The following is a 26,454-nucleotide window of genomic DNA, read 5'->3' as shown; positions in this document are numbered from 1 at the left end:
TTTCCCATCTGTAATTTGGGCATGGTAATTCCACCCACCCCAGAGCCCCAAGGGCAGGGGCAGGGCTGAATGTCATGTGGCAGGGAGGTGGGGTGCTGGTTAGGGGAGGGGTGCGGTGGCCTGGTCTGCTTCTACCCACTCGATGACAGCCACTGTCCTCCAATAAGCAGCCCTAAGTCTCAGGTCTGCTGGCCTTGACCTGCCTTACACCATCCGTCCTGCCGTACGTACACCCGTTGGGGGACTTGGGCCCTCACCACGCAGTCCTGACTGACCATGAGAAAGCTGTGTCCGGAGCCTTCTATTTCCCATGCACATTCTCGTCTTGGGGCAGGGGCTGCAGCCCCTCTTTCTGAACAGGTCAGAGCTGAGGTGACTGGACAAGAGGCAGGGACTTCAGAAGTGAGGCTGCTGCTCACAAACAGCCCCACTCTGTCTTGGGACAGGAGGCATTTGAGGCACCAGGTTGGCCCCTCTGTGCTCTGGACCAAAAAAGGGACTCTGGATCTTTTGTAAAAAGTTGTTTTTAATTTTGTATAAAACAAAGGTGGTCCATGGCCAGGGAGCTGTAGGAAATCCAGGCAGACCAGCTGGGGTGGGGCATAGCCTACCTCAGGGGACTGTCCCTAGGGGGATGACAAGGCATGTCAGGGACCCAAGTCCCTCAGAGAGGCCTTGGGTGTCCCCCACTTGGAGCAGAGCCTGGCCAGTAGGAGCCCCTGTTGTGCCCTGGGGGTGCCCACTAGCTGGAGGAGGGGCTTGGCACCAGAGCCTGCAACCCCCAGGGCTCTTGTCTGCCAGCTTTAGAGAATTAGGGGGAGGGGACAGGGAGAAAGCACCAGTCAGGCAGGGCCCGAGACAGGGACTGCACAGGGCCCAGGGCTCAGGATAACAGCTTCACCCTAGCAGTCCCCGCAGCTCCTGGCACAGGAGGCCGCCATAGATTGGCACAGGCCACTGCTGGCCATCACGCCACATCTGGAGAACTTGTCCCGACACAGGTCAGCTGTTGGGGGGTAGGGGGAGCAGGGTCAGGGTGTGTGTGTGTTCTGAGGAGAAGTCCCAGGGAGGGAGCCTGGCCCAAGCATGTGATCTGTGTTGAGTGAACACAGGAGTGGGCACAGGCAGAGGGGCAGAGGAGGCCTTCCTACCTCGGAGGAGCTCCTCATGGGCACAGACTGTGCGGACACAGATCTCCTTGTTCACGACGTACACACGCCGGAGGCTAGGGCAGGGGTTGGCCGGGAAGGTCTGAGGATTGCCCACTGGGAAAGCCCAGACCCAGTCTACCACAGCAGTCTCATCCTCGGAGTAGAGCTCTGCTTCAGGATTCAGTCCCCAAACTCCCACCCGTCTGCCCCCCAGCTCACCTGTAGAAGCAGACCTCATTGAGACACTGTTTGCAAGGCTTGTGGATGGAGTAGAGGCGGGTGCACGGGTACTGCTCCTCTCGGCAATCTGGGGGAGGGTGGGGTGGGGGGCCAGATGTGTGGTTCAGAGCCGGAGAGGCAGCCTCCAAGCTCATCCACCTGAGATTGACACACAGTGTCTGGGTACCCTGCACCCTCTACCTGGCCCAGCTACCCACACATGCCAGGCACAACTACACCACATGCACACACCAACCCACAACCACACTTAGAAACATACATTCAAATACACATACTTTCACACATAAATTCACACCCTGCATGGCCACTGAAGTCCACAACTCAACAGCAGATACCCCTGTGCTCATGGGAACCTACACTGTAACACACTCAGCCAGCTCAGGAGGGTGAGCTCACAGATTCTCATACACAGTCTCCTCAGGCTGCTGGCTGGGCACTGCTCAGCCACCCTGGGCTCCCCTGGCCATGGGCGTCACCCAGTCTTCTAGCTGGCAGGAAGCCCCCAGCACACCCCCTGCCCCTGCCTAGGAGTGACCAGCCTAGGCTATGACCAGCCCAGTCTCTCACCAGGCCCACAGGGGCAGGGTGGGATGTCCAAGAGCTGCCCTTGAAGGTAGGGGTAGTGCCTGTTCCTCCACCCCCACACTCCCACCAGCAGCCCACATGATCTAACCTGGTGCCCTTTCCCCACACTGCCCTCCCATGCCAGGGCCCAGGAAGCTCTTACCAAGAGGCCCTGGCTCTGTGGGCTCCAGCTCTGTGTGTCCTGTCTCTGGAGTAGAGAGAGAGGCAGGCAGGAATTTCTGGGAGGGGTCTATGGTGAAGGGGTATCACTTCTCAGCCTGGGGCTGACATGAAGCTGGGGCAAAGAAAACAGGGCTTGGGCCTACCTGGGGAGGGTGCTGGGATGACTTCCTGCTGGACCTGCTGCTGGGACTGGAACTGCTCCTCCGGGGACCGAGAGCTCACCTCTGCAGGAGGGCCGATAAGGGTGTCTGGTCCCTCCTTCTCTTCCAGGTCCCTATGGGCTGCCCCACCCCAGTTGCTCCTCCTCTCCTGCCCCCAGCCCTTTACCTTGGTAATCATAGTAGTCTGGGGTGTCTGAAAAGGAAACCAGAAGTGGTGTGGGTCAGGCCACCCCTAGCCTGGGATGCCCATCATCTGGCCCCACCCAGCCCCTGGCTCAGCCATGCAATTCAGAGCCAAGCCTTGACATGGCAGGTTGGCAGGGCATGGGGACAGCTGTGGCAGGAATGGCCCTTACCTATCTGGTCGCCGTAGTGGGTGTACTGCACGTGGTCTGGGAATGGGGGCAGTGAATCCAGGTCATATTGGCCCTGAGCCAGCAGGCCTGCTTGAGGGAGGCAAAGCATGTGGGAGCCTGACAGGGAAGGGCAGTGCTTCTGGGCAAGGGAGATGGAGGTCACAGGCAGGCTATTAAAAAGATGGGCTCCAAGGCCGGGGATTTAGCTCAGTGGTTCCGCTGCCTGCCTCGCAAGTGGAAGGACCAAGTTCGATCTCTGGTACCAAAAAAACAAAACAAAAACCCATGGGCTCCTATAACCAGACTCTTAGACTCACAAGATCTGAAGGTCTGTATGTGCCCTGGTCTGAGTCCCTCCCTGAGTTTACCCACTACTCTCCCCTTGCTGGCCTCCTGGCTGCTCCTGGGACTCCACATGCTCCTGCCTGTCCTAGGGCCTTTGCACATGAATCTCTGGGCCTTCTCTAAGTTTCACCTGAAATTTCAGCCCTGCCAAGAGACTGTCCTGAGTCACCCACCCTCCTATTTCTTTCTATCACCACACTCGACATAATCTGAATTTTTAACATCTATTTGTTTAATATTTGCCTCTTTCCCCCAGTTTGGCAGGATGATGAAGGCAGGGATTTATATCTGCCTAGTTCGTCACTGTATCTCCAGGGCCCTAAAACAGGAAATTGATGTGTATCTGTTGAATGAATGAATGAATGAACATTAGATCTGAGGGCCTTGGTGATCCCCATGGATGACTATTTCACCAGTTAGGACCCCTTAAAGGTCACAATTACATAGGGTAGCAGAGCGGAGTGGGGCATGCCTATAATCCTAGCACTCTGGGAGGCTGAGACCAGAGGATGGCAAGTTTGAGCCCACCCTGGGCAATTCAGAAACACAGCCAGACCCTGTCTCAAAAAGTGAAAAAGGCTGGTCTTGTGGCTCAGTGCAAAGGCCTTGGGTTCAATCCCCAGTAATGGGGGGGGGGGGGATTGTATCGGTTGATAGGGCCCCATGTGGGTATAGAACCCAGGCCTCTGGACTCCTTGGTTCAGTGTCCTCTGTTCCTGCCCAGCAGCTACAGGAGGGCCAGTAGGAGGATAAGCATGGATTTCTGGTACCTGGTATGTGCCCACCCTCCAGAGCCTTGCTGCCTGCTGCTGCAGAAGGCTTGGGGAAGGGCCCAGGAGAGGCCTCCTGACCCTGGAGGGGCATGTCCAGTCTGTGGCCCATGGAGGCAGGAGGGTCTGGGAGCTTCGGAGCAGAGTTCTGGCCATGGGGCATGACAAAGGCTCACTGTGAGCCCCTCTCCTCAAACCCCACTCCCACCCCCCATAGGGGGCATCACCTCCCACCCCACTTACCAGGCAGGAACAGCAGGAAGAGGTAGGCAGCTCTCATGGCCATGGAGTAAGGAGGCTGGGGTGGAGGCAGAGGATAGCTGGAGGCAGAGGAACGTCAGGGCTGTGTCCTAGTCTACTACCCCAGGACTGCAGAGCCCACCTCTGTCCCCGAATTCAGCCTGGAATAGAAGCCAGGCATCTGGAGGAATGGGGACTGGGGTGCCACTTTGGAGGATGGGGACTACTTCAAAGGGGCAGCCATAATCCCTGCCTAGGTGTTCAGGACACTGAGGGATGGCATTTCTAACCTGGTTAGCCCAGGGCTGATCTTGACAAATGAACAGACCCCACCTTGCCTACTCAGGAAGGGGACATTTCTAAAGCCCCCTTCCCTCCAACTGTGACTTTTCTCAGACACCCTCTCCAGTGTCTGACACAGGACTGGAATCCTTGACCCTGGGCGCATCCTCGGGACTTAGCTCTGCTCAGCCCACATCACAACAGCCTATGCTGGGGTGGTGTCTGCCAGGCCTGCCACCTGTTCCCAATTAGCCCCTGGGCCCTGAGCATGTTGCTCAGCAGGAAACCACATGCACATAGGCCCAAGGGGCCCCCAAAGCGGCCAGGGCTGGGCAGGGCTCCCAGGCCCCAGAAGACGACCCCCCTGCCAGGCTCCAGGCCTCCCAAGACCTGGCTGTCTTCACCCCAGACTGAGGTCCATTTGTCTGCAGCGGCAGGAAGAGTGTGGGGAGGAGGCCAGGGAGGGTGAGCACTGCACTGGGGCAGTGATGTCACCCAGCCCAAGGGTGCTGCACGCCCTGCCATGGTGTGACAAGGGTTGTGCAATTCTTGGGGCCAGTGCACTTTTCTTTGGCTTCATCAGGTTCCTGGAGTTCAAGAACTCCAGCTTGCGTCCAGCCACTAGTTTTGGCTACACGTGGCCTTGTCAGAGACCCCAGGTCCCCATGTCTGGTCCCAGCTCAGCAGAGGGTGAGCTGGAGGCTGTCAGCCTACTTCGGGGAGGGCCCTGAGGTCAGAGGCCATGACCCCCTCCCTGCCCAGCACAGGAAAGTTCCAGACACCCCAACTTGGCTGAATGGGAATCTAGGAAAAGGGCAGACAGAGAAAGGGGCGAAACAGGGCATCTGTCCCCAGTTCCTCCAACTCCAAGGCTTCTCTGACCCCCTCCCATCTCAGGAATCTAACACCTCACTGAGATAGGTGGCATATGGGGGCCAGAGGGCGAAATGAGACTCCTTGATCTCCTCAAGGTAGGGGACCCCCCCCAACCTAGCTGGTGGCAAGCAGGCAACTGGAGCATTACCTCTCAGGGAGGGTCCCAGAGTGAGTGTACGAGGAGGTCTCAAGAGGCTGGGGGTGACTCTTAGGGCCCTGCTTGGAGTGTTCCTCCCTCAGGACCAGCACCCAGCCCAGGTTTATTGGGAGAAGGGGCTCACAGGCTAGGGTGGGCCATGCAGAGGAGAATAAGGGTTCCCTCCCCGGGGATCACATCTCCAAGCCCTTCTAGACTTTGGATTGGGGGACAACCGGGGAGGCCAGGACCTGCCCAGAAGGCCGCCCCACCCCTACTCTGGCCCCTTCCACGCCGTCCCTACACTCCTCCGCTCTCCTCTGTGTCCCGGGGACAAGGGACCCGCACAAGGGCTCAGGCCGAAGAGGCTCTGCCGCTCGAGGCCAGAATGGGATCCCTGGAGGAAACCAGATGTGCTGTCCGCGCACAGCTGGCAGCAATCAGCCGCGGGACTCGCTCGTGGCGGCGCGCGCTGGCTCGGTCTCTGGTCTCTCTTTGTCTCTGAGTCTCTGTCTCCGCCGCTCCCGGCGCCCCCACCCCACCCGCCGCATTCCAACTTCCTCGGAGAACAAAAGCCACCCGCCTGGTCCCCCATACCCCCAAACCCGGCTCCCCCAAGCTCGGGCTCCCCGCACTTCTCAACTCGTGTCTTCCCCAAAACTACCCCAAACTTTCCAGGCGCCCCCCTTAGCATCGACTCAGAGGGCCCGGGCTCGGGGGGGCCCCCGGTAGCCAGCCCAGGATGGGGGCCCTGGGTGCCCCCCAGCGCGATACCCCGATGCCCACCGTGTTTACCTGCCCGGTCCCGCGCTGCGCTGCGCCCAGAGTGCGCCCCCGGCCCCCTTCGCGCCGCGCCCCCCTCCCGGCCGCCGGCCGGGCGCGGCCTCCAGACCGCGGCCGCTGGGTCCTAACGCGAGCCCTTTGGGGTGGTCCCGGGGGTGTCCCGTGGGCTTCCTTCTCGCCACGCCCCAGGTGGGTGGGTGTTACCCCATTTCGCTGAGGGGGATCCAGCGCACCAACCAAGCAGATTCCCCTAAGGCCCCTCGGCTGCAAAGGGTGGCTCTCCCTCTAGGTCCCAGGACACCTTGGGGAGGTGGATTCCTCCTTCCCCTCCGGGGAAAGAAGCCCTTCGGAGTCTCCCCTCTTCCACCTGCCACCGCCCAGATCCGGACCTAGGCAGGCTTCACTAACCAGGGCTTTTTTCCCTCAGCTCAGCCCAAGCCCTGTGTCCCACGGGCTATCCTGCCGGGTCTGTGATGTCCCCGAAGCATATCAGACCCAAAGAGCACCCAAGTCCAAAATCATGTGCTCCCAGCCCGCCCCTTAGACTTGCCCTCTGAGCTGTCCCCGTGGGAGAATTGGCCACCATCCCTCTTGCCTTGCTCTCAGCCTCTGCTATCCATCCAGCACCCTGCTGCCTATCTCCCTATAAATACCGTCTGTGGGCCACCAGCACCTTCGCCTGGATGCTGCCTCTGCCCTCCCCTTTCATCTTGTCCTTAAAGCCTTGCACTGCTGTCCCATGGTATCTAGGACTGAGGCTGAACTTCCCTGTGGCCTCCAAAGACTCCAGCCTTCATTGTGCTCCCACTCTGCCTCCTCTTGGTCTTTCAACCCCTCCTGCCTCCCTTTCTACCTCTTCTGCTGCAGGGCCTTTGCTCAGGCTCTCTGCCTCCTGGAACACGATTGTGATCTCCTTCCCCAGGCCACAAAGCCAGCCTTCCTTCCCCAAAGGATCCTGTCCTCTCTCCCTATGACATGCTGTCAAGCTTTGCTGTCTTGTCACTTTCATTCCTTTCCACTATGAGCTGTCATCAGTCCCATGAAGGCAGGGACCAGGCCTGTTTTGGCTTATCTAAGGGTTTTGCTCATTAGGCACAATGCCAGTCTCAGAGCAGCATTCAGTGAGGACTGAGCGAATGAGCTGTCCACGCCATTCTCCCAGGAGAGACTGGCTGGGTGGTTGTGGTGGGGGTGGCAGGTCCCCTGATTTGGGGTAGGCTGCAGCCCTGTGTGGCCACAGAACCTCACGAAGGAGTGAGAGTTGGGGCTGCAGGCTGGGAGGTGAGGTGCTCCAGATACCCTGACCCCTCTAGACTCTGGCCGTCTGATGTCTTCTTATGCCTGTTCTCCACCTTGGGCCTGGTGTCCTACTAGGAACTGGGTATAAACTGTGCATCATCTGTTCCCCAGTGCTGGTTGAATGAATATCTGCCCCTGACCCTGGTGTTTACAGCAAAGTAGCAGGGACTTTTGTGACTCGGGGCAGGGGCCTTTGGGCCATCCTAGCCCTCCCTGGCTTCCCCCAGCTCTTTACTGTGGTAAGACCCAATCCCGCTTCGGTAGGAGAGAAAACCTCCCAGTGGAAATGCTGCCCTCTTGGTGGCATTGACAAAAGGGGGAAACTGAGGCCCCAGAGTGCCAACTCCAATGTCCTGGCCCTGTTCCTACCCATTCCCTTGCCCCATGGACCCAAGCAGAGTGGCGGCTGTTTGGGAGGGTGCAGTGGGTGTGGCTGACCTCCCAATGGGCCCTTGGCTGTGTGCCTTCCTGCCAGTCTCTCCTGCTAGGTTGGAAGCTGCCCACACCAAGACCTGTTTATCCACTTGCCGCTCAGGCCAGAGCCTGGCACATGCCTGCCCAAGGGATTTGTGAGGGATGGGCTAAGGATGCAGGAGTGGTTTGACCCAGGCCTCTGTACATCTGCCAGCCTCCCCTGAAACAGCATCTCTGCCACTGGAGTGTCACTGGCTGGTGACTTGGTATCCAGTGTGGAAGGCCTGTGGATGTGTGTGATATCAAGTTACCTTTCCCAAACCATGTCTCTTCTCACCAGCCTGACTCAACATTTCCCAAGCTCCTACTGTGGCAGGCAGAGGGACTGCAACAGGGGTTCCAGTAATGAGGCTGGCAGGGCCTCTGAAAGGCAGGAAGCAGCCTCTTTCCCTCCCTGCCCAGATGAGGCTGGCCAAGTTGCATCCCCAGAGCAGAGGAGCTTGGCGAGGGGCCCACGGGTGGGAGGAGGTCAGGCGCACCCAGCCTTCCCCAAGGATGGTGCACATGGTTCTGGCTGGGAGACCTGGGCTCGGAGCCTGGACTGTATCTGAGGGAGGCACGAAACATGAACGTGTCTCAGGATGTGAGATGACAGCCAGAGGCAGGCAGCAGAGAAGGGCACTGCCTCCCAGGGCTGGCACATAGTGGGCATCAGCCCAAAGCGAGTCCATTGCTCTTGCTCCCTGGAAGAGGGGTGGTGACGAGCACAGGAGGTGGATTTGGCGATCTGCTCCACCCCTGACCAACGGTGAGACGTCCAACCTGTTTCTTTGTCTGTGAGATAGGGACAGAGGGCCGGGGATTTAGCTCAGTGGGTCCGCCACCTGCCTTGCAAGCACAAGGACCCGAGTTCGATCCCCAGTACCAAAAAGAAAAAAAAAAAGATAGGGACAGTACCTGTGGCTGTGAGCATTAGGTGACAATGTGTGCACAATGAGATGTGCAAGGACATATCACTGCCAGATGAGGAAAGGAAGCCAGGGGAGGGGGTGTTGTCCAACGTGATCTGAACAATGGGGGCTTCCAGGAGCACATACGCACCGGGGGTGTCAGCTGGGCACTGGGGGTGGTGCGGTGTTCAGGTATAAGACAAGCATGGCTGAACCAGGAAAATATCTTGACTTTATTTGCTACGTTGACAAGCTCCGAGTGGAGTTGGTGGCTGCCTTTTCTACATGGCATGATCTAAAGTGGGGGACAGTAGTCAGCACTTCCTCAGGATGGGGTGCAGGAAGGCTGGACCAGGCAGTCTCAGGGCAGGAGCGTGACAAAAGCCAACCTCAGGGCTGCAGGAGGCGACAGCGGTGGTCTCTCTAGAGACGGTCCACTTGGTGGCTCAGAGGCAGGGAGGTCCAGTGTCCAGGGTGCCCACCAGCCAAGCCTGTGCTACCTCACAGCACCAGCAGTGGGCAGCGGCGGCCAGGGCTGCTCAGCGAGCTCCTGTTCCAGCTGCTTGAAGCGCTTCTTGGAGGCCCGTTTGGGCCGGAGCTGCTGCAGGCAGGCTGGAAGACACTGGTCCAACACACTCTGCAGAGGGAGTGGGGAGTGGAGGGGCAGCTGGGGCCGAGCCTGAGCCCCAGATCCCTCTGTCCCTCCTTTCCTCCCAGCCTTGGTCTGCACCCCACCTCTAGCATGAAGGCCCCCACAAAGTTGCAGGCAGCCAGGCCCAGTAGCAGCAGCTTGAAGCAGGTGTCTGCGATGTTCCTCAGCCCTAGCGGCCCCTGCAGGAGGCCGGGGACCAGGATGAGGCCCACCAGGACAGAGCCCAAGAGCACGAGGGCCACCAGGAAGGGCACTGGGGGCGGGGGAGTCAATCAGCAAGGGAGCCACGCCCAGGACACCCCCCCTTCAGAGCCTCATCCTCCCCCTTTAGCCCAGCACCCCCATCCCACCCCGCAGCAGCACCGTTGGTGTAGAGCGGCTGGCGGAAGGGTGCCCCCTTGGACACAGCAGCAGCCAGGATGAGGTACTGGAAGCTGGACAATGAGAAGACCACCGTGTTTTCATAGTTGGGTAGGTTGTCGGGCGCCGGGACAGTCTTATTCAGAGGCACGAACCTGGGGTTCAGGGGCAGGGTCAGGGAAGGGGTGTGTACAGAGGGGATAAGGGAAAGACTACGGGGAGGTCACTGAGCTCGACTCACCAGGGCTGGGCCACCACCAGGAAGTAACCTCCCAGCTGTACGCCGGCCACCAGGGCCATCTGCAGCAGCAAGGTGCTCAGCACAGGCACGCTGAGCAGGGCCCCTGGTGGCCGTGCTCGCCCCAGTGCCAGCGCTGGCTGTGTTCGGCTCATGAGCACGGCCACCGTAGTGGTGATGACCAGGTCAATGGCCAGGAACTGCAGGTCACCCAGGTTGGTGTTGATCTGCGCGGCAGAGGAGGGAGGACAGAGGAGAAGCTGAGACCTGGCCCTAGCCAAGCCCCAAGACTGCTCCTGGTCTGTCCTTGAGGAGCCTGACAGAAGAGGCATCCTTCTAATTGGCAGTCTGATGGGGGCAATACTCTCAGCCCTGGGGAACCTCTAGTCTCATGGGGGAGGCACATCTCATATCACCTAGGCCCCTAGTCTGATGTGGAAGCAGTATCCTGCCTTCAGGGAGTCCCCTCTGCCCCCTGGGTGGACCTCGGGGACCTAACTCCAGTGGGAGATGTTTCCCCACCTTCAGCAAATCCCTGGCCTGATAGGAAGTTCAGGCTGTGACCCGGAACCCCACGGCTACTGGAGACATGTGGTTCCTGCTCTCAGCAAGCTCTGAACTTTAAGATGCACGGAGGGACAGACCCAGGTTCAAAATGTGCAACGCCCCAGGGGTCACCTGCATTCAGTGGCAAGGAGCAGGGTGTGCTCATAGGACCAGGGAGGCACAGCCAGGCTCAGGGTCAGAGGGAGGGGCAGGGGAAGCAGGTATGGCAGGGGTCTTGGCTCCACCCCACCCCACCCTAGCCTGAGCTCTGCCTCGGTCTCCCCTGCATTCAGGGAGCTCCTAGAGTTAGGGAAAGCTGTTAGCACATGGCATCACAGCCAGGCTGTGCCTGGGGCTCTCATCTCATGAGCCTTATAGCCAAGGCCCAGCCCACAGCCCACAGCCCAGCTGCCAGACTTCGGGCCACACTGCTGTGTGCCTCCCGAGTGGCAGCTGTGCAGCCCTCACCGTGTAGAGGATCAGGACTGAGACGAACTGGGTCAGGCTGTACAGGGCCATGTACTTGAACATGCTGAATGATGTGTCCAGGGAGCAGCGGCCTTCCCTAGGGAGCAGGGTGGGCGTCAGGGGTCCAGGCTGGCTCCGTCCCAGGCCCTGCCATGCCCCACCCCAGACCCCTGCCCGCCTCACCTAATGACCATGGGCACACACTCAATACTGGGCATGCTCGAGGTGAAGGGAGAAACCACTGAGGCCTCGGCCTGGGACAGTGAGATGCCCACGTCGGCTGCCTTTAGGGCCCCGCAGTCATTGGCACCGTCCCCGCACATGCCCACGCAATACCTGGTGGGGAGGGGCAGATGTGGCCTGTGAAATGACTCAAACCCATCCCAGGCTTGCTGGTGAGGGCAGGCCCCCAGTGCCCACATGTGCCCAGGAAAGAGGTGCAATTATATCTGGTAGGACAGAGGGACAGAAGACCTAGGATAGGGTGGCTGGGAGGTTTTTTTATTTTGATACAAGGGATTGAACCCAGAGCCTTTGCATTCAGCTACATCCCTAGCATTTTTGTTATTTTTTATTTTGGGTCAGGATCTCGCTAAATTGATAAATTATAAACTGCCCAAACTGGGCTCAAGCTTTAGATTCTCCCATCTGTGCTTCCTGAGTGCTGGCATCTGACACCACACGTGGTCTTACATCTTGAGACAGGGTTTTGCTAAACTGACAAGTAGCCCAAACTGGGCTTGATATGAAACCCTCCTGCCTCAGCCTCCTAGAGTGCTGGGATCACAAGTGTGCATCACCACACTGGGCTCTGGGCAAGTGTCAAGGGTGATGGTCCCTACAGGGCACCCAGCACTCACTGAAGCCTCTGCAGCTCGCACACCAGCTCTGTCTTCTGTTCAGGAGCCATTCGGGCAAAGACGGTGGCCTGTACCAGGACCTAGGAGCACAGCGAGGGGCAGGACTGAGGCTGGGGCAGAGCACAGGAGGTCAGGGGTGGGTGGCTGGGCTCAGGGCTGCCCTACCTTGGGCAGCAGCTTGGGGAAGTGCTTCATAAGGACACCAAAGGTGGACCCGCTGAGGGCCAGGTGGCTGGACTGGGGGTCTGGCTCCATGGTGTAGCTTGCAGCCTTGTCAGGATCCTGGGGGCCCAGGAAGCTTGGCTTAGCTTCCCTGCCCACCCTGCAGAACTGGGGCCCAGGTCAGGTGACTCAGGGCTGGCCTTACCTTTGCTCCGTTCACAGCGGTAGGGCATTCCGTGGGCAGGAACTCAAGGGAGGCAGGCCGACCCTGCTCAGGGTAGGTAGCATGTATGATGACCAGACGCTCCCGGGGGGCCACCATGCCGCAGCCCCGGGCCACAGTGACGGCCGTCTGCAGGTTGTCCCCTGGAGGTGAAGGGAAGGTCAGGGGCCCTTCCTTAGCCTGCCCCTTGCAGAGGGGAAAGCTGATGAGTCCCATCTGCCACCAGCAGCTGAGTGACCTAGGCAGGTGAGCCTCATGTCGGGACCTCGGTTTCCTCAGGGGCGAAACAAGGCACTGAAGGGTCTGGGCCGAAACGGCACAGATACTATACTGTATAGTGTGTGTGTGCGTGCACACGTGCATGTGAGGGCTGGGGCCACGAGGACACAGTGCTTTGAGGTCCCGCTCTTTCACACTGGCTAAGATCTTCTTGCTCCATGAGACTGTCATCCCTTGGAGGCTGACATTATTATCCCCATTTCTCAGAAGCAGAAACCAGAACCCAGCAATGTCACCCAGCCGGTCAGAAAGTAGCTAGGCTGAACCATGCCCAGCCTCTTAGGAAGTCACTCCACTCCGCTGAGCCTGTCTCCACATAGGTCAATTATGGGTAACAATTACATTTGTGAGTTATACCATTGTGGAGATTTGCGAGATGATGACCCAGGAGGGGCTGCTGAGGGTCCCCTTCCTTCTGCCCAGGACAGGGCAGATCCCACCCTCCTGACCCAGGCCCTGAAGGCCATGGCACCTGTCACCATGACAGTGCGGATGCACGTCCTCCGCAGAGCCTGGATCACCCGTGTTGTCTGTGGCTTCAACAGGTTCCTCATGACCAGCAGCCCTAGGAAGCTCAGGTCCTGCTCTGCAGTGTCCCTGGAGGGTGGGAAACTTGAGTCTGAGGCCACGCAGTGGTCACACTCCCAGGTAGCAGGCAGGGGCATCTTCCCTGGGCTCAGCCTGCAGAGCATCTCCCTCGCCCGTGCCTGGGCAGCCCCACCTTGACAGCTGCTGGACAGCCTCCATGCTGGGGGCGATGGACAGTGGCTTGCAGGCCAGAGCCACCACACGGTAGCCAGCAGCTGTGTAGCTCTGCAGTGTCTTCGAGAAGTCAGCAGGCACTGTGGGAGAGGCAATGTCACTGGCACAGGGTGGGGCAGGCAGAGGCTGGACCCCCCACCACACACACACTGCCCGGCCAGCAGGCTCACCTGTGTCGGGGCTGCAGAGGCTGGCCACCAGCTCTGGAGAGCCCTTGATGTAGGCCTCGGGCTGAGCGGCCCCGGGCCATGCCACCACCACACCCATGCGCTGTAGGCTGGAGGAGAAGGGGAAGCGGCCAAGGACTCCGAGGGGCACATGGGGCTCCTGCAGGGTGGGAGGAGCTGAGGGCTGGCTGTGGAGTCCACCCCTGTGCCTGCCCCCTGCAGGAACCCCATGGCTCACTGTTCCTTGTGTCTGGGGCTCCCAAGGTGGGGGTCTCATCACTGCCAAGACTGGGGTCCCGAGTGCTGCATCTGCAGCTGGCTCCTCTTCCAGGACCTGGGAGGCAGGCAGAGAAGGTTGGCACCTGGGGGCCTTGGGCCAGGAGGGAGGCAGCAGGAGACTCAAGTTACAACTAACAGGCAGCTTCCCTCACAGAAGACGGACAGGCCTCCTCACCCAGCCAGTAGACTCCACCATCTTGAGGTCCATGGGGTCACCCACTGGGGTGTCCTGGAGCCAGCTGAGGGCATGGCAGGTGGCCAGTGCTCGTAGCAGGGGGCCCATGGGCAGGCAGCGGGGCTCTGGGACCAGTGGAAGGAATGCCTGGCCCTTCAGGGGCACCACCCCCATCACATCCAAGCCATTCTCAGTGAGGGTGCCAGTCTGTGGAGGGACAAGGAGAGGTCCTGGGATGAGCTGTGCCCTCCCCAGGCTGGGTAGGTACCTGGGAGCCCAGGAACTAGAGCTGGAGCCAGGAGAGGCCCTTTCTTGACTCAGGACCTTTGCACATGCAGATCCTACTGCCAGGGTCACCCCCACCCAGTTTCTCTGTCTGGGATTTCCTCTAGGAAGTCATTTTCCTTCATTCTGCAGCCTAGGGCAGGTGGTCGGGCCCCTATCCATGGGGGAGCTGGTCATGGTCAGCACACAATCTAGTTACTGAATGAATAAACGAGTGCTTGCCTTTCCTGGGGGTTCCACCTGTCCCACTACCCATCTGGCTCTTCGCCAGCTGGGGAGCTGGGTGACTCTAATCTCGTCCCTCCTTACTCCATGTCCCTTGACCTGTCCAGCCTGCAGCCTCTGCCAACCAGGGCACTGCCACCTGTCTTGCCCTGGCATCCCACTGCTCACTGTGGGCCAGATCACCAAGGTGCTGCTGCAGGACCTGCCCACAGGAGACCCAACTGTCCTCTCTCAGAGGTCCTGTCCCCTGGACACCACCCATAATAGTGCTGCTGCTCCTCCCTAAAACCTGTTGCCCCTGCATCTCTCCTGGAGGCTCGCTGTCTGGTTCATCTGTTAGTGCGGGGACACACAGGGACATGGCCCTGTGCCCACGGAGCCCACTGTATCCTGGGAAGCAGCCCATGTCAAGCAAAGGAAACTCCAACAATAACTGGCTGCGGGCACAGAGCTGATGGGTGTGACAGTGGCTGACGGCCTCCAGAGGGGACTGTAGGGAGGCCCTGGTAGATGGTGGGGATATCTGTGCTGGTTTAAAGCAGCCCAGGTGCATGGTGGCTCAACAGGTCTGGAACAAATGAAAGGGTGAGTCTGGACATTTGCTCTGCCAGACCCTGAGCTGGTGAAGGTGGGGTGCAGCCCCCAACAATGGTGCTGCCTGCACCCAGCCAGCCCGCCAGCAGCCCCCACCTTGTCGAAGCACACGAGCCGCAGCTTGCCCCCCAGGTTGATGCGCAGCGGGTGGATGCAGAAGATGCCCTGTGCCTGCAGGCGGCTCTGGGCGTAGAGCGTGCACACAGTCATGGCAGCCGGCAGGGCGGGCGGCACCACCACGGTCACCAGGTCCAGGGCCCGGATCACGATCTCATTCACAGGCACCTGGTAGGAGGCACTGTGAGCGCTGAGGCCGCCTGGGTACCACCCAGCTGGGTGGCGGCCCCCACCCAGCCCCTGCAGCTCACCCGGTTGTGGTGGAGAATGAAGATGCTATAGATGGTGCCGAGCAGAGCTGGGGAGACAGTGAGGGGTGAGTGAGACTCTGGCCCTGGGCTGGGGGCCACTGGCAGAGTGGGATACAGGGGCCCACTCACCCAGGACAGATAGGGCGGCCACAAACTTCATGCTGTGCTTATAGAACTTGAAGTTGATGGGCCGGGGATGCAGGATGGAGCTCACCAGGCCCCCTTTAGCTGTGCAGAACCCTGGGAGGAGACAGAAACCAAGGCAGGGGAAGCCCTGTGAGGATGGGTCTCCCTATTCCACCCATAGCATGCAACGCTCAGTGTCAGCTGTCACCCAGTTTGGGGTCCCAGCACAGTAGCCCATGGCCCTTGCCCATCCTTTATAGGGACTTAAACAATAGCATTAGTGGAAAGAATCTAAAAATGAGGCCCTTTCCCTTACGATCCGGATTCAGAGTAGCCTCTCCTGCATGCCCTACCCCTTGCCCTGGGCATTTGTAGCCCCTGCTAGCCTCTGTGGACATTAAAATGCTTGGTCACTGCCTGGCCCAACTCTTCCTGTTAACATGAGGACACTGAGGTCCACACAGGGTAGGACTTGCCTGAGGTCTCCAGCAGGGCAGTGGCAGAGGTGGGTGTGGGGTTGAGGGCTCTTGGTCCTGTCCTGCCCTGTGACACCTCCCCTGGTGGTGCTGAGCCCAGTATTCTTCCCCACCTCCTCATATGCACCTGTCTGGGTCACCACCGCCAGGACATGGGGTCCCCCGTAGGCCCGGGCCTGCAGGACGAGGGTCCCGCAGAAGAGCGTGTGCCGCCGATGACTCTCTGGGCAGTACGGCCTAGGCCCTTCTGGGAGGGCTGTCTTCAGCACTGGGACGCTCTCCCCTGGGAGGGACATCGTGTAAGGCCCTTGGGGGCCCCTCAGGGCCCTTCCCCATCAGTGAAACCAGGAGTTATGCTTAGGACCACCCCATTGGCTCTGAGTCTCATTTAACTCTGTAACTAGGTCTCAATAAGAAACCACAGCCCCATTTTACAGAGGGGGAAATGAACGTCAGGGAGGGCAGAAGAAATAAAGACACAGTGAGATACTCCTGGGACTGTGGCAGCCAGTGACCAGGAACCAGCTCAGGGAACAGGTGTATTGAGGGGCAGGGTTTTGGGGGGACCTTTCTCCTCCTGCTAGAATTATTCCAGCACAAGCTTCTATTACTTTTATATTAAAACTGGCAAGGATATTTACACAGGGATGTGACATAACCTCTCTACTGCCCTAGACAGGCAGCCTGGCAGAGCAGCGATCCTGTACAAAAGGGGGTCATGATTCACCGGCCCTCCGGCCTCATGGCATCGTGAGGTGGGGCCATGTGGACAAGACCCAGGATGCGTGCTGCTCAGAAGGGCACAGCACAGCAACATGATCCCATGTGTAAAACTGGAAGTGTATTCACATTTGCACACACGTTATACACAAGCACAGAGAAAGGAGCTCTGGGTTAGGGCAATGAATGGGATGCCTGCCCACTTTGTGCACCACATCCTCCTAATGGTTTGGAGTCTTTAGGTCAGGAAGGCACATGCTGCCATAGACCATTCACACAGGCTGGGTGCTTCCTCTGCACCCTGCATGCTCTGGGTACCCTACACACCCTACCCAGGAATGACTGAGCCCCATTTTACAGGATGGGAAATCGAGTCACAGACAGTTAAACAATATAGTCCAAGGGTGTGGGGTTAACAAGAGCCGAAGCCAGGATGCCTGTTTGAAAGGAAAAGGGAAAGAAAACTCAAGCTAAAACTTCTGACGAAAGGTGGAGGGCTGGGGAAGGGAGGAGACAGGGGCCAGGGTGGGGCTCACCTGTGAGACAGCTCTCATTGACCATGCACTCGCCGGCCACCAGGGCAGCATCACAGGGCATCAGCCCACCTTCTGGGGGCAGCACCAGGCAGTCTCCCGGCACCAGCTTGCTGGAGTCGACCCACTCCTCCCCTGAGGGCAGGTGGAGTCAGTGGGGCCTCCTCCCTGGTCACCTCCCCAGCCCCCTCCAGCCCTGTCTCCTCACCTTCCCCAGGCCGGCACACACGCACTCGCACTGACAGCTTGACCATGTCCTTCAGGGTCTGGCTTTGCTGTGGTCAGGGGAACAAGAGAGGGTAGGAGGGTGGCAGCCCCGGGGGGATGCCCCGCCCATCCCTGCCGGCCTCACCCACTCACTTTTCTGGTCTTGAGCATGGACAGGCAGATGGAGATGGCAGAGATGAGGAAGATGCACAGGGCATACCAGTAGTAGTGGTCGGCCAGCCACAGTCCGATGCTAAAGGCCTGGAACCCATAGTACGGGTTCAGTACCTGTGGGGGCAGGAGGCAGCATGAGGACCAGCATCCCTAGGCAATCCTGCCATGGGCCACCAGAGTGGAGGGCACGGGGGCTGTCGGAGGATGGCAGCCAGGCTCTCTCCTGCTCTAGCCTACCTGCACCCAGGTGGATGCCCCTCAAGCAGCCTGCTTCTCCAAGCTAAGGAGGACATGGGCATTTGCTGCCCCCTCCAGACTCAGCACTTTACCTAAGCGTCATGCAATATAGATGACGGTTCCACCAGGTGGGTGCCACCTCAGCTCCATTTTACAGATGAGCAAACTGAGGCACTGGCCTAAAATCACCTAGTTCCTGAGGCAGCCTGACTCGCAGGCTTCTGCCTTTCATGGTATCTGCTGCATCATTAATGTTTTACTCTAGATGTGTCTGGGTCTCTGGCTTCCCTCTGTCCCTTATGACCTTGCCTTTGTCCTGTGAAGAGTGTGCACCTCGTCCCTACTCCCAGGGATACTGGGAGAAGGGGAGGGGACAATGCCTGGGAAGGACCCAGGCCCCAGCATGTAGCCTTGTGCAGGTATCGGGCTACATGTTTTGCCTCTACCCCCAGAGTGTGTCCACAACTGGCCCAAGGCTTCTGTGGACCCTCCACGTTCCTGCCCTGGTCTATTACTGGCCAACCTCACTGGGCTGAGTATGAGACAACTTTCCACTAACCACTACGGAGAAGGGGGCAGCTGTCTGATCTGTGAAGTGTCCCAGAGGAACTGGAACCCAAAGCCAAGGATAAACAGCAAATCCAAGCCAGAGCAAGGGCAAGATGCAAGAGCAGCCCTACCTCGTCCACTAGGAGCTGTGGGTAGGACTTGACTGGTATGCTGATCACGTTGGGGCCGAAAATTGTCTTCCTGTAAGGGAGTTGGTGGTGAGCTGTCAGATGGAAGGGGCCATGACAGCTGGACCCTCCCAGGGCTGTGGAGCTGGGGAAACCAAGGCCCAGGGCAGCGCTCACCTCATAGTTTGGTCTGGGAGGCTCAGGCCGGAGCGGGAGCTGTGGATGTCGTCACAGGTGTGGCCGTGGCCCAGCAGGCTGGCAGGGGGAGGCGGGGACACTCGGGTCATGGGTCTGAGTTCCGCCCCAGGTTCCAGAGCCCCCACCCCCTGCTGCCACTCTACACTCCTGGGAGAAAGCACCTCCTATCAGGAACCCAGGGCTCGGCTTTCTCCTTTGTTTCTCTCCAACCATCTCATCAAGGAAGGAAAACAATGAGATGACAGTAATATTAAGGGTGACACAGCAGCTCTTAGTGACAGGAGCATTACTGACACAGGCAAGCCATTTAACCTCTCTGGGCCTTGTTTTTCATCTTCAAAATAGGGACAGTGCCAGTGCCTGTGAAGGGAGGGGTGGGACTGCAGGTGAATGGAGATAATAGACCTGCTGTTACCCTCATTGGGCAGCAGAGGGCGATGGTGCCCTCCCCGCCAGGGGACTTGCCCTGTGAGGCACAGTGGCTTCCTGCGGGGAACCTTACAGGCCTGTGAGCACACCCAGCCAGCGAGCCCCAAGGGCAGAGAAGCTTGCGTCCCCAGGGTAACCTGGGGCTGATGGGAAAGTGTCCTCCCTGGGGGAGGTCACTCTGAAGTTGGTGCCCTGTGCTGGCCTGAAGAGACCCCCTGGGGACTGCATTCCCTCACCTGGCACTGGCCTGACACTCTCCCCTCCCTGCCGCACTTCCCAGTGCTGCCCTGGGTCACCTTCCCTACTGACTCTGCTGGGAGAGCAAGGGCTGACAGGGGCCAGAGCCAAGTGTGCCGGTCACAGCAGTGTGGCCACCTCGGGTCAGCTGTGATGTCCAGCTCTGTGTAAACTCTCACGTTTCACCTTCAAAATAACCCTGGAGGCGGGGATTATCCTCATCCTAGATTTCCAGCTCAAGGGCCCGGCCTGGAGAGGCTCCATGTCCTGCCTGAGGTTTCAGCAGACTGAGGGGGAAGGCTAGGCCGCTTGTGTCCCCTCTGCCCAAGCCAGACCCCTCTGGGAGGTGACATGGGTGGGATTGGCCCTGGCCCCTACCTGACTTGAAGGAAGGCTTGCTGGGTCTCGATCCAGACGTAGCGCCTGCCCTGGAAGAGGTAATACCGAACCACCTGCTTCTGGGGGGAGAGGAAGGCCAGTGGAAGGCGGCCCTGGTCCATGGGGAGGGTTTTAGGTTGTGGGAGGCATGGGAACCAACCCTCCCATGGCAGAGTGTGGAGCCAGGGCCCAGGGTGGGACAAGGACTTATTTAGGACCCTGCTGTCCACTCACTGCCTCCTCCCTCCTGTGGAGCCGGGCTGTGTCCTTCCACGGAGTCTCAGGCACTGCCCCCAGGGCCACCTTGCTACGCCCATCCTCTGCCTGCAGGGGCAGCTCCAGGCTGGGGAGGGAGCTGGGGGTTACCCTGCAGCTCCTGGAGCTGCCCCAGCCCCTCCCTGTCCCCACAGAGCCCCCGGACTGACAGGAAGGGGCACTGGGTCAGACTCCTGGACAGGCAAAGAGCTGCCTCACCTGCCCTCGACGACGGCCTCAGTCTGCACCTGGACGGTGAAGAGCTGCCACGAGCTATCCTGGGACATAGAGGCATGGCCTCAGTCCTGGAAGGGACCTCTCTTCCCAGCCCCCTCCCTCAGCCAGCCACTTCTGCCCACAGCTCAGATGGGAACACTGAGGTCCACATCACCCCATGCCCCCACCCTGGCCTCTGCTGCCCTTCTCCTGCCCCAAGCCGGGCCTCTCACCTCTTTGTCTCTTGTTTCGATGACGAGTGTTTCGGCGTGGGCCAGGCTGCAGGGCCTCGACCGCAGCCGCACCCCCCACGAGGGCTTCCAGCGGAAAAGCAGCAAGGGGATCCCAGCCAGCACCCAGACCACGGCGTGATAGCCTATGGCCCTCCAGGGACTGCCACAGTAGCCGCTGAGCCTCTGCAGACACAGGCGAGAGGCCAGTGGGCTGGGGTCAGGGCTAGGGCCAGGGTCCTGGGCCTCAAACACCCTCTGCCCATGCTGTCACATACCACGGATGAAGCTGAGGAGCTGAGGGGACCGATTGACGTCCCTATCATCAGGGTCCCATAGCTGGCGGCCGGGCTGCCCACGAGAGGGCTGCTGTCTGTGGACAGAAAGGAGAAACAGCGTTTTGGGGACCTTCCTATTCTCCCCCCGCCCATACTGCAAATTGAATCCAGTAACTTCGAGCTGAGCTACATCCCTTTTCATTTTTTGTTTTGAGACAAAGTCTTGCTAAGTCACCCAGGCTGAGCTTGAATTTTCGATCCTCCTGCCTCAGCCTCCCAGAGTGCTGGGATTACAGGTGTGAGCCAGCATGCACAGCTGGCTGTCTTCCTTCTGTAAGCGTAGTTTGTGATTGGGCTGATGAACACAGCAGCTCTGGTCTTCCCAGGCCTGCTGTCTGGTCACTCTGTTGGTCCTTACTCATGCATGGCACTTCCTCACGTGCTGGCCATCTCTGGGAGTGTAGCACCCTGAGTTCCCACAGTTCCATTCCACCTCCACCACAACCCTGCACTGAGGCCAGGGCTCTGGTCTGCTCATCCTCACTCTAACCTGGTGCTCAGCATAACCCTGGGGCGAGGGGACTCTAGGGACACTCCAAACTGATGACTACCTGGCACACAGGGCCATCTTTGCAGATGGTAAACTGAGGCTCAAAGAAGCATGTCAAGTGCCTGCTTCCAACAGTCTTCTCCTGGCTCACTACCTGCTGGAGGGCAGAGGTCCCAGCAGGGCAGCCCCTGAGTGTTCTGAGCAGTAGAGAGGGTAGGGCTCCCTGCTCCCACACTGGGCATCCCGGACCACCTGCAGGACCCTCAAGACACGCAGGTGCCCAGCACCTCCTGTGGCTCCTGGACAGTGCCCCATGGGGCTGGGGAAACAGGCTGCTGATTTCCTGGGCTCCCCCTCCACCCCCTAACCCAAGCCCTTCTGGTAGTTTCTAGCCAATGAATCCAGAGAGTCCCAAGCAACTGCCAGTCACATGGAGATCCTTCAACCACTCTGTCCCCAACAGGGGCTTCCTGCACCCAACCAATAATCATGCTAGAGGCTGGGCATGTCACTCAGTGGATCCCCCACAGTTCACACAAAGAAATCACAGGGTGATTTCCTCATCTCTGTGGGGCTCTGCTCCAGACCCTTTGCACATGGTTAACTGCCAGATAACTGTGATTATCATCCCATTTACAGAAGATGAGAGGCTCAGAGAGGTGAAGTAACTTGCCCAAGGTCACAGAGGAAGCATATGGCAGCTCCTGGATGCAAGCCCAGGCAGGGTGACTCCAGGCTGGGTTTTTATTATTGTTGTTCATCTTTGTGTCTGTCTCACATGAAAAGAAGTCTGGGTGGTGGTAACCTAGTCTGGTACAATAGCCCGGATGCCAACAGGGAGCCAGGCCCTTGATAATGACTCCATCCACAGGGCCTGTGCCCTTGGCTCATTGCCAGGACAGTCACGGCCCCTCCGGGCACAAAGCCACTGGACCGGGCGGCCCAATTTCAGAGGAAGCCTGTGAGAGAGGACATGGCAGGTTCTGGGTCAGCACTTCCGGACTGGCCAAGCTGTGTCCCTTTGGCGTCTCACCCTGTCACATGTGCTGAGTCCCAGGGCCCTGACAAGGGTCCCCACCCTTACCTGCCGGAGCACTGAGCCTACAGAGAAGCAGCAACAGGTGAAAGCAAAAGGAGATGAAAAGATATTTCCTCTTTCCCATGTGAAGTGGACCCTGGGCTATATCTGCTTGAAAGTGACCCTGCCAAACTGAAGCTCTCAGACTTAAACCCCAGCGAGCCCCGACCTGGGTTCTCATCTCTGCCACACCCCCTGGGCTGGGAACTATATGTTCCCACCAGGCTCTGTCTGTCCTTTCCCATCCCAGCCCCCAGATCTGCTCTTGGAATGATGGAAATGATAACTGCTATGATCAGTCGGACAGTGGGAGCAGCTGACTTCTACTAAGCCCTTCCCAGGGAGCGAAGCTGCTCGGAGCCTCAGGAATGAACTCAGGGACCCCACCAGCACCGCAGGGGACAAAGGCTGGGGCACAAAGGCCCCCCCAGTGAGTGCTGCAGCGGGAAGGTCGGCTCCCAGATTGGGGACTCACAGGGACTCTTTTGGAGAAGGGGCCCATGCCTTGTGCCCACTGAGGCCTCTTTCAACCAATGACTCACAAGCCAAATGAACAGAGCCCCACCTGCAGCCAGTCCCTCTCTCAGCCACCAGCTGACTCAGAAAACAAATGGCAGCCATCCCAGCTCCAGGAAGAGGCTGGTCTCTGGGGATGGACGAACAGAGAGACACACACATAGTCACTGAGGACAGGGCTGGCTGGACAAAAAACATCAGCTCCCCCACTTCCTGACCCGCAGACAGAGGAGACACAGCTGAGGCCTCTGCTTCCTGGTGCAGAGCCTGTGGTGGGAGCCTGGGTATGGCAGAGGGGTGGGCATCCAGGACAATTCCCTTCCGTCTGGCAATGCTGGGTTTATGGGTCCTTGGCCACCAGCAAGCCACAGGCTTTCCTTGCTTTTTTTTTTGCTACCGAGAATCGAACTGCACAGCAGGCAGCAAAACCACTGAGCTAAATCCTCAGCTCTTTCCTTGCTTTTTTTTGGTTTTGTTTTGTTCTTTTGAGACAAGGTCTCACCATGTATCACTATGTAGCCTAGGCTGGCCTCAAACTCAAGGCTATCCTTCTGCCTCAGCCTCCTAAGGGCTGGAATTACAGGAATACCCTACCATGCCTGGCTCTTGTCTCTTTTAAGAAAGCTCGCACAAGACTCTCCATGAGATTTTTGCCAGAGCCCTTCACTGTCCAAGATGGGTGCCCTAAGAAGAAGCAGGGTGGGGTCTTCTCACCCTCCAGGGCTGTGTTTGGGACATTTCCATGAAGGACAGGGAAAGAGGTCCTCAGGGTGCCCAGGGGCCTTCAGGCAGATGCCATTCCAAGGGCTTTCCATCCAATCACTCATACTCCTCCCTACAACCCCATGAATCAGGGATGACGCTTCTACCTATTGTACAGCCTGGGAAACTGAGGCACAGAGGTAAGCTGCCCCACAGCCACACGGCGTCATGTGTCCTCATCATGAACTGTCCTCCTGGTTCTCTTCCAAGCAAGCTGCGGTCATAAGGCAGGCACCCTCACCTCTCGGTGTGCAGTTCCCACCCCAGGAAGCTGATCCAAGATCCTGTGTGCACATGAGGGAAAGGTGTGCAGCCCAAACGGCTGGGTGTTTGAAGTTCCTGAGGCCCAGTTGGGACAGACGGGGGTGGGGGACGGCTCCCTGCCCAGGAGGCGTGGCTTCTGCTCAGACCCACTTCTGGGCCCTCCTCCCCTCCCCATCTCCTGGGAAGCCCACAGCTGAGCCCCGCCCCTGGCCCACACAACAGCTACTCCTGCTGGCTCGTGGGTGGGAGAAGCCAGCACCTGTCTGATCTCATCGGATCCCGTCACGAAACAAGCTAGGGGGTGAAGCTGGGTTCCCTCTGTTCACCAACGACAGCACTGAGCCAAGAATTGGAAAAGGGCCCGCCTTCCCTGGGTCTTCTCTGCCCACCCCCATGATGTTCTGTTCCCCTGGCACTGTGGAGTCACTAGTCCTGCTCACAGTGTTGGCTATGTACTGAATGAACAAATGAATTCGTTTCTTGCAGACACAGCGGGGCACAAAGCCAGAGTACCAGGCACCTCAGGTCCCTCCCCTGCCTCTGGGTCGGTCTGCTGTGAAGTGCACAGGTTCCAGGTTCTTCCTAAAGGGCCCTTGCCCTGAACCCCAAGACCTAAGCAGCACTCCTTGCCCATCTTTCCACAAGGACGCCCTCCTAGCCAACCTTGGGAAGAGGAGGGCAGGGGAACTTGAGAGAAGGAGGAAGTGGCATCTGGGGAAACCTCTTAGAGTCTTAGCAAGAGCCAAGCCAGAGCACTTGTCAAAACACCGGGGGGGGGGGGGATTTAGCTCAGTGATTCTGGCACCTGCCTTGCAAGCGCAAGGGCCCGAGTCCGATCCCGGGTACCAAAAAACAAAACAAAACAAAAACACCTGGGGTGCCTGTTTATCTCTACTCCTGGCTCGGCTCCCCGGGGTGGCCACAGGGAGGTGAGTGAGATCTCACTAGCTCAGGCCAGCCCAGCACAGGCCCACACAGGCTGGGTGGCACGGAGATTGTGGGCAGTGCTGGAGCCCTTCAGCCCTCTGGGAAACTGAGAACACAGCTTTGAGGGCCCTCACCCATGCTCATAACTTGCAAGGAGACGTAGGGCATGGTGGCTCACACCTGTAATCCCAGTACTCAGGAAGTTGAGGCAGGAGGATCAGTGAGTTAGAAGGCAGCCTGGGCTACATAGTGAGTTTAAGGTCTGCCTAGAATACATAGCAAGACCTATGTCTCAAAAAGAAAGAAAAACAAACTTGCAAGGGGGAGAAGCTGGGAATGAGTGGGTCTGAAGGAACACATCCATAGTTCACCCTCACAGCCACCACACAAGACCCCAGGTTTGATCCTTACTACTGCAAAGATAAAAAAGGAGACTGAGAGAGGTTGAGTAATATGCACAAAAATCACACACCGCTATGAGTGGCCAAGGCCCAACAGGAAACTGGTGTGAGCTCACAGCCCTGGGACAGTGACAGCAGCAGAGGGCTGGAGTCAAAGCCATCTGGGGGCCTCTTGCTTCCTGGAGAAGCCTCTGCTTCCTGCCGGTGACCTGGCAGTGGTCCAGGGCAGCTGCTCCTACTTCACAGTGGCTCCCCAGTGGCCAGGAGTGTCTGTCTGTCCGTCCTCCGCCTTGCTGGGGTGGGTGTGCTTGCAAGTCTGCATGGTCTTGGCCTGGAGACTAGGGGCTGCTTTCCTCATTCTTTGCTTATTTCTATTTTTGCAGTGATGGGCATGGTCTGCTGCTGGCCTGCATCCCAGCCCTCTTCCCTGATCTTTCCTCTCACTCCCTTGGGTGCACCCTGGGCCCCAGGCTGGGGCTTCTGGGGGAGAAGTGGAGGGAGGGGGATGCAAGGGTCTGCAGAGCCTCTAGGCAGGAGAGGGCTATAGGGCTCCTATGCAGCACGGGGGATTTGTACTGGATTCTGGAAGGGGAACCTGTGACACCCGGGATCCGGACCCTGGAGGGGGTGGCCCTAGGATCTGGTGCTTCCTCTGGAGCCTGAGGCAGAGACCAGGCCCGAGGCCAGTCTCATCCGGGCACTCCTGAGACCTGGCCAACTGACCCCATTCATTGGGTAGAGGCCCACTGCCCGGAGGCCCAGGATGGCGCACGGCTCGCGGCCCGGACATCCGTCATTCAGCTGGGGCAATTCGGCGGGGCGGGAGGGCACCCGGCTGCAGGGACCCTCGGGCCCCGGCGGCCTAGTCCGGGCGCAGGAAGGGGTTCCCTAAGGGAGAGGTGCCCGCCTCGGCTCGCGGCCCCGCGGTGGGGTATCGTCGTGCTCCTCCGGGACCCCGCAGGGACTCACCTGCGCTCATGGCGGCTCCGCGCGCTCATCGCCGGCCCGGCGTGCGCGAGGCCCCTGCAGGGCGCGGTCGGTGCGGCGGGGGCGCGAGAGGCTGGGGACACGGGGCGCGGGGCACTGGGCGGGCACCTGCTCGGCCTGCCCGGTCTGAGGCTGCAGCAATCGCTATGCGGCCCTGAGCCCCGCCCGCCACTGCGGCCACGTCCTCCGCCCGCCGCGCGGAGCT

The 26,454-nt window shown here is 59.1% G+C and overlaps 2 protein-coding genes across 33 annotated transcripts; both read right to left on the bottom strand.

The window, feature by feature from the left end:
• Positions 1–506: 506 nt before the first annotated feature.
• Positions 507–6,173, bottom strand: Mfap2 (microfibril associated protein 2). 12 transcript variants are annotated; one of them, XM_021262881.2, is made up of 9 exons: positions 6,100–6,173; positions 4,014–4,171; positions 2,656–2,745; positions 2,466–2,492; positions 2,282–2,362; positions 2,119–2,205; positions 1,371–1,458; positions 1,152–1,225; positions 507–1,006 (listed from the first exon to the last, which is right to left on the bottom strand). In XM_021262881.2, the coding sequence occupies exons 2-9, from the start codon at positions 4,054–4,056 to the stop codon at positions 903–905; spliced, it is 594 nt and encodes a 197-aa protein (XP_021118540.2). In that variant the 5' UTR covers positions 4,057–4,171; positions 6,100–6,173; the 3' UTR covers positions 507–902. The 12 variants fall into 12 exon arrangements, with proteins under 12 accessions (XP_021118540.2, XP_021118539.2, XP_004850438.2 ...); XM_021262880.2 differs by having other exon boundaries at positions 4,014–4,090; XM_004850381.3 differs by having other exon boundaries at positions 2,119–2,163; positions 4,014–4,090.
• A 2,787-nt stretch (positions 6,174–8,960) lies between these two features.
• Atp13a2 (ATPase cation transporting 13A2) lies at positions 8,961–26,436 on the bottom strand. 21 transcript variants are annotated; one of them, XM_087215713.1, is made up of 29 exons: positions 26,232–26,436; positions 20,765–20,859; positions 20,490–20,672; positions 20,260–20,318; positions 20,020–20,128; positions 19,786–19,865; positions 18,721–18,798; positions 18,547–18,616; positions 17,609–17,743; positions 17,457–17,523; positions 17,252–17,383; positions 16,123–16,278; positions 15,523–15,633; positions 15,394–15,440; positions 15,122–15,310; positions 13,922–14,128; positions 13,706–13,801; positions 13,471–13,627; positions 13,260–13,380; positions 13,011–13,135; positions 12,242–12,402; positions 12,040–12,156; positions 11,875–11,954; positions 11,198–11,350; positions 11,015–11,111; positions 10,004–10,227; positions 9,766–9,917; positions 9,486–9,655; positions 8,961–9,387 (listed from the first exon to the last, which is right to left on the bottom strand). In XM_087215713.1, the coding sequence occupies exons 1-29, from the start codon at positions 26,239–26,241 to the stop codon at positions 9,247–9,249; spliced, it is 3,522 nt and encodes a 1,173-aa protein (XP_087071839.1). In that variant the 5' UTR covers positions 26,242–26,436; the 3' UTR covers positions 8,961–9,246. The 21 variants fall into 21 exon arrangements, with proteins under 21 accessions (XP_087071839.1, XP_087071843.1, XP_087071844.1 ...); XM_087215717.1 differs by having other exon boundaries at positions 9,486–9,581; XM_087215718.1 differs by having other exon boundaries at positions 9,486–9,581; positions 19,786–19,835; positions 26,232–26,392.
• Between the last annotated feature and the right edge of the window lie 18 nt (positions 26,437–26,454).

Source organism: Heterocephalus glaber, unplaced genomic scaffold (assembly GCF_053883595.1).
Source record: "Heterocephalus glaber isolate CG9 unplaced genomic scaffold, H.glaber_assembly_v1.0 deba00001452, whole genome shotgun sequence".
In the NCBI taxonomy this organism is placed as follows: Eukaryota; Metazoa; Chordata; class Mammalia; order Rodentia; family Bathyergidae; genus Heterocephalus; species Heterocephalus glaber.
The sequence above is the reverse complement of the archived record's forward strand: the minus strand, read 5'-3'. Positions and strand labels throughout refer to the sequence as shown.

What these genes read in the sequence shown, in the direction of transcription:
- Mfap2 (XM_021262881.2), bottom strand. Translation starts at nt 4,056, where the DNA reads ATGGCCATGAGAGCTGCCTACCTCTTCCTGCTGTTCCTGCCTG. An exon ending in CTTCCTGCTGTTCCTGCCTG is followed by an intron (nt 2,746 to 4,013) that starts GTAAGTGGGGTG and finishes GCCTCCCTCAAG; the next exon opens with CAGGCCTGCTGGCTCAGGGC. An exon ending in CCATGAGGAGCTCCTCCGAG is followed by an intron (nt 1,007 to 1,151) that starts GTAGGAAGGCCT and finishes ACCCCCCAACAG; the next exon opens with CTGACCTGTGTCGGGACAAG.
- Atp13a2 (XM_021262891.2), bottom strand. Translation starts at nt 23,853, where the DNA reads ATGATGAGGACACATGACGCCGTGTGGCTGTGGGGCAGCTTACCTCTG. An exon ending in TCATTCTCCACCACAACCGG is followed by an intron (nt 15,311 to 15,393) that starts GTGAGCTGCAGG and finishes GCCTCCTACCAG; the next exon opens with GTGCCTGTGAATGAGATCGT. An exon ending in CAGTCCTGATCCTCTACACG is followed by an intron (nt 10,228 to 11,014) that starts GTGAGGGCTGCA and finishes TCTGCCGCGCAG; the next exon opens with ATCAACACCAACCTGGGTGA.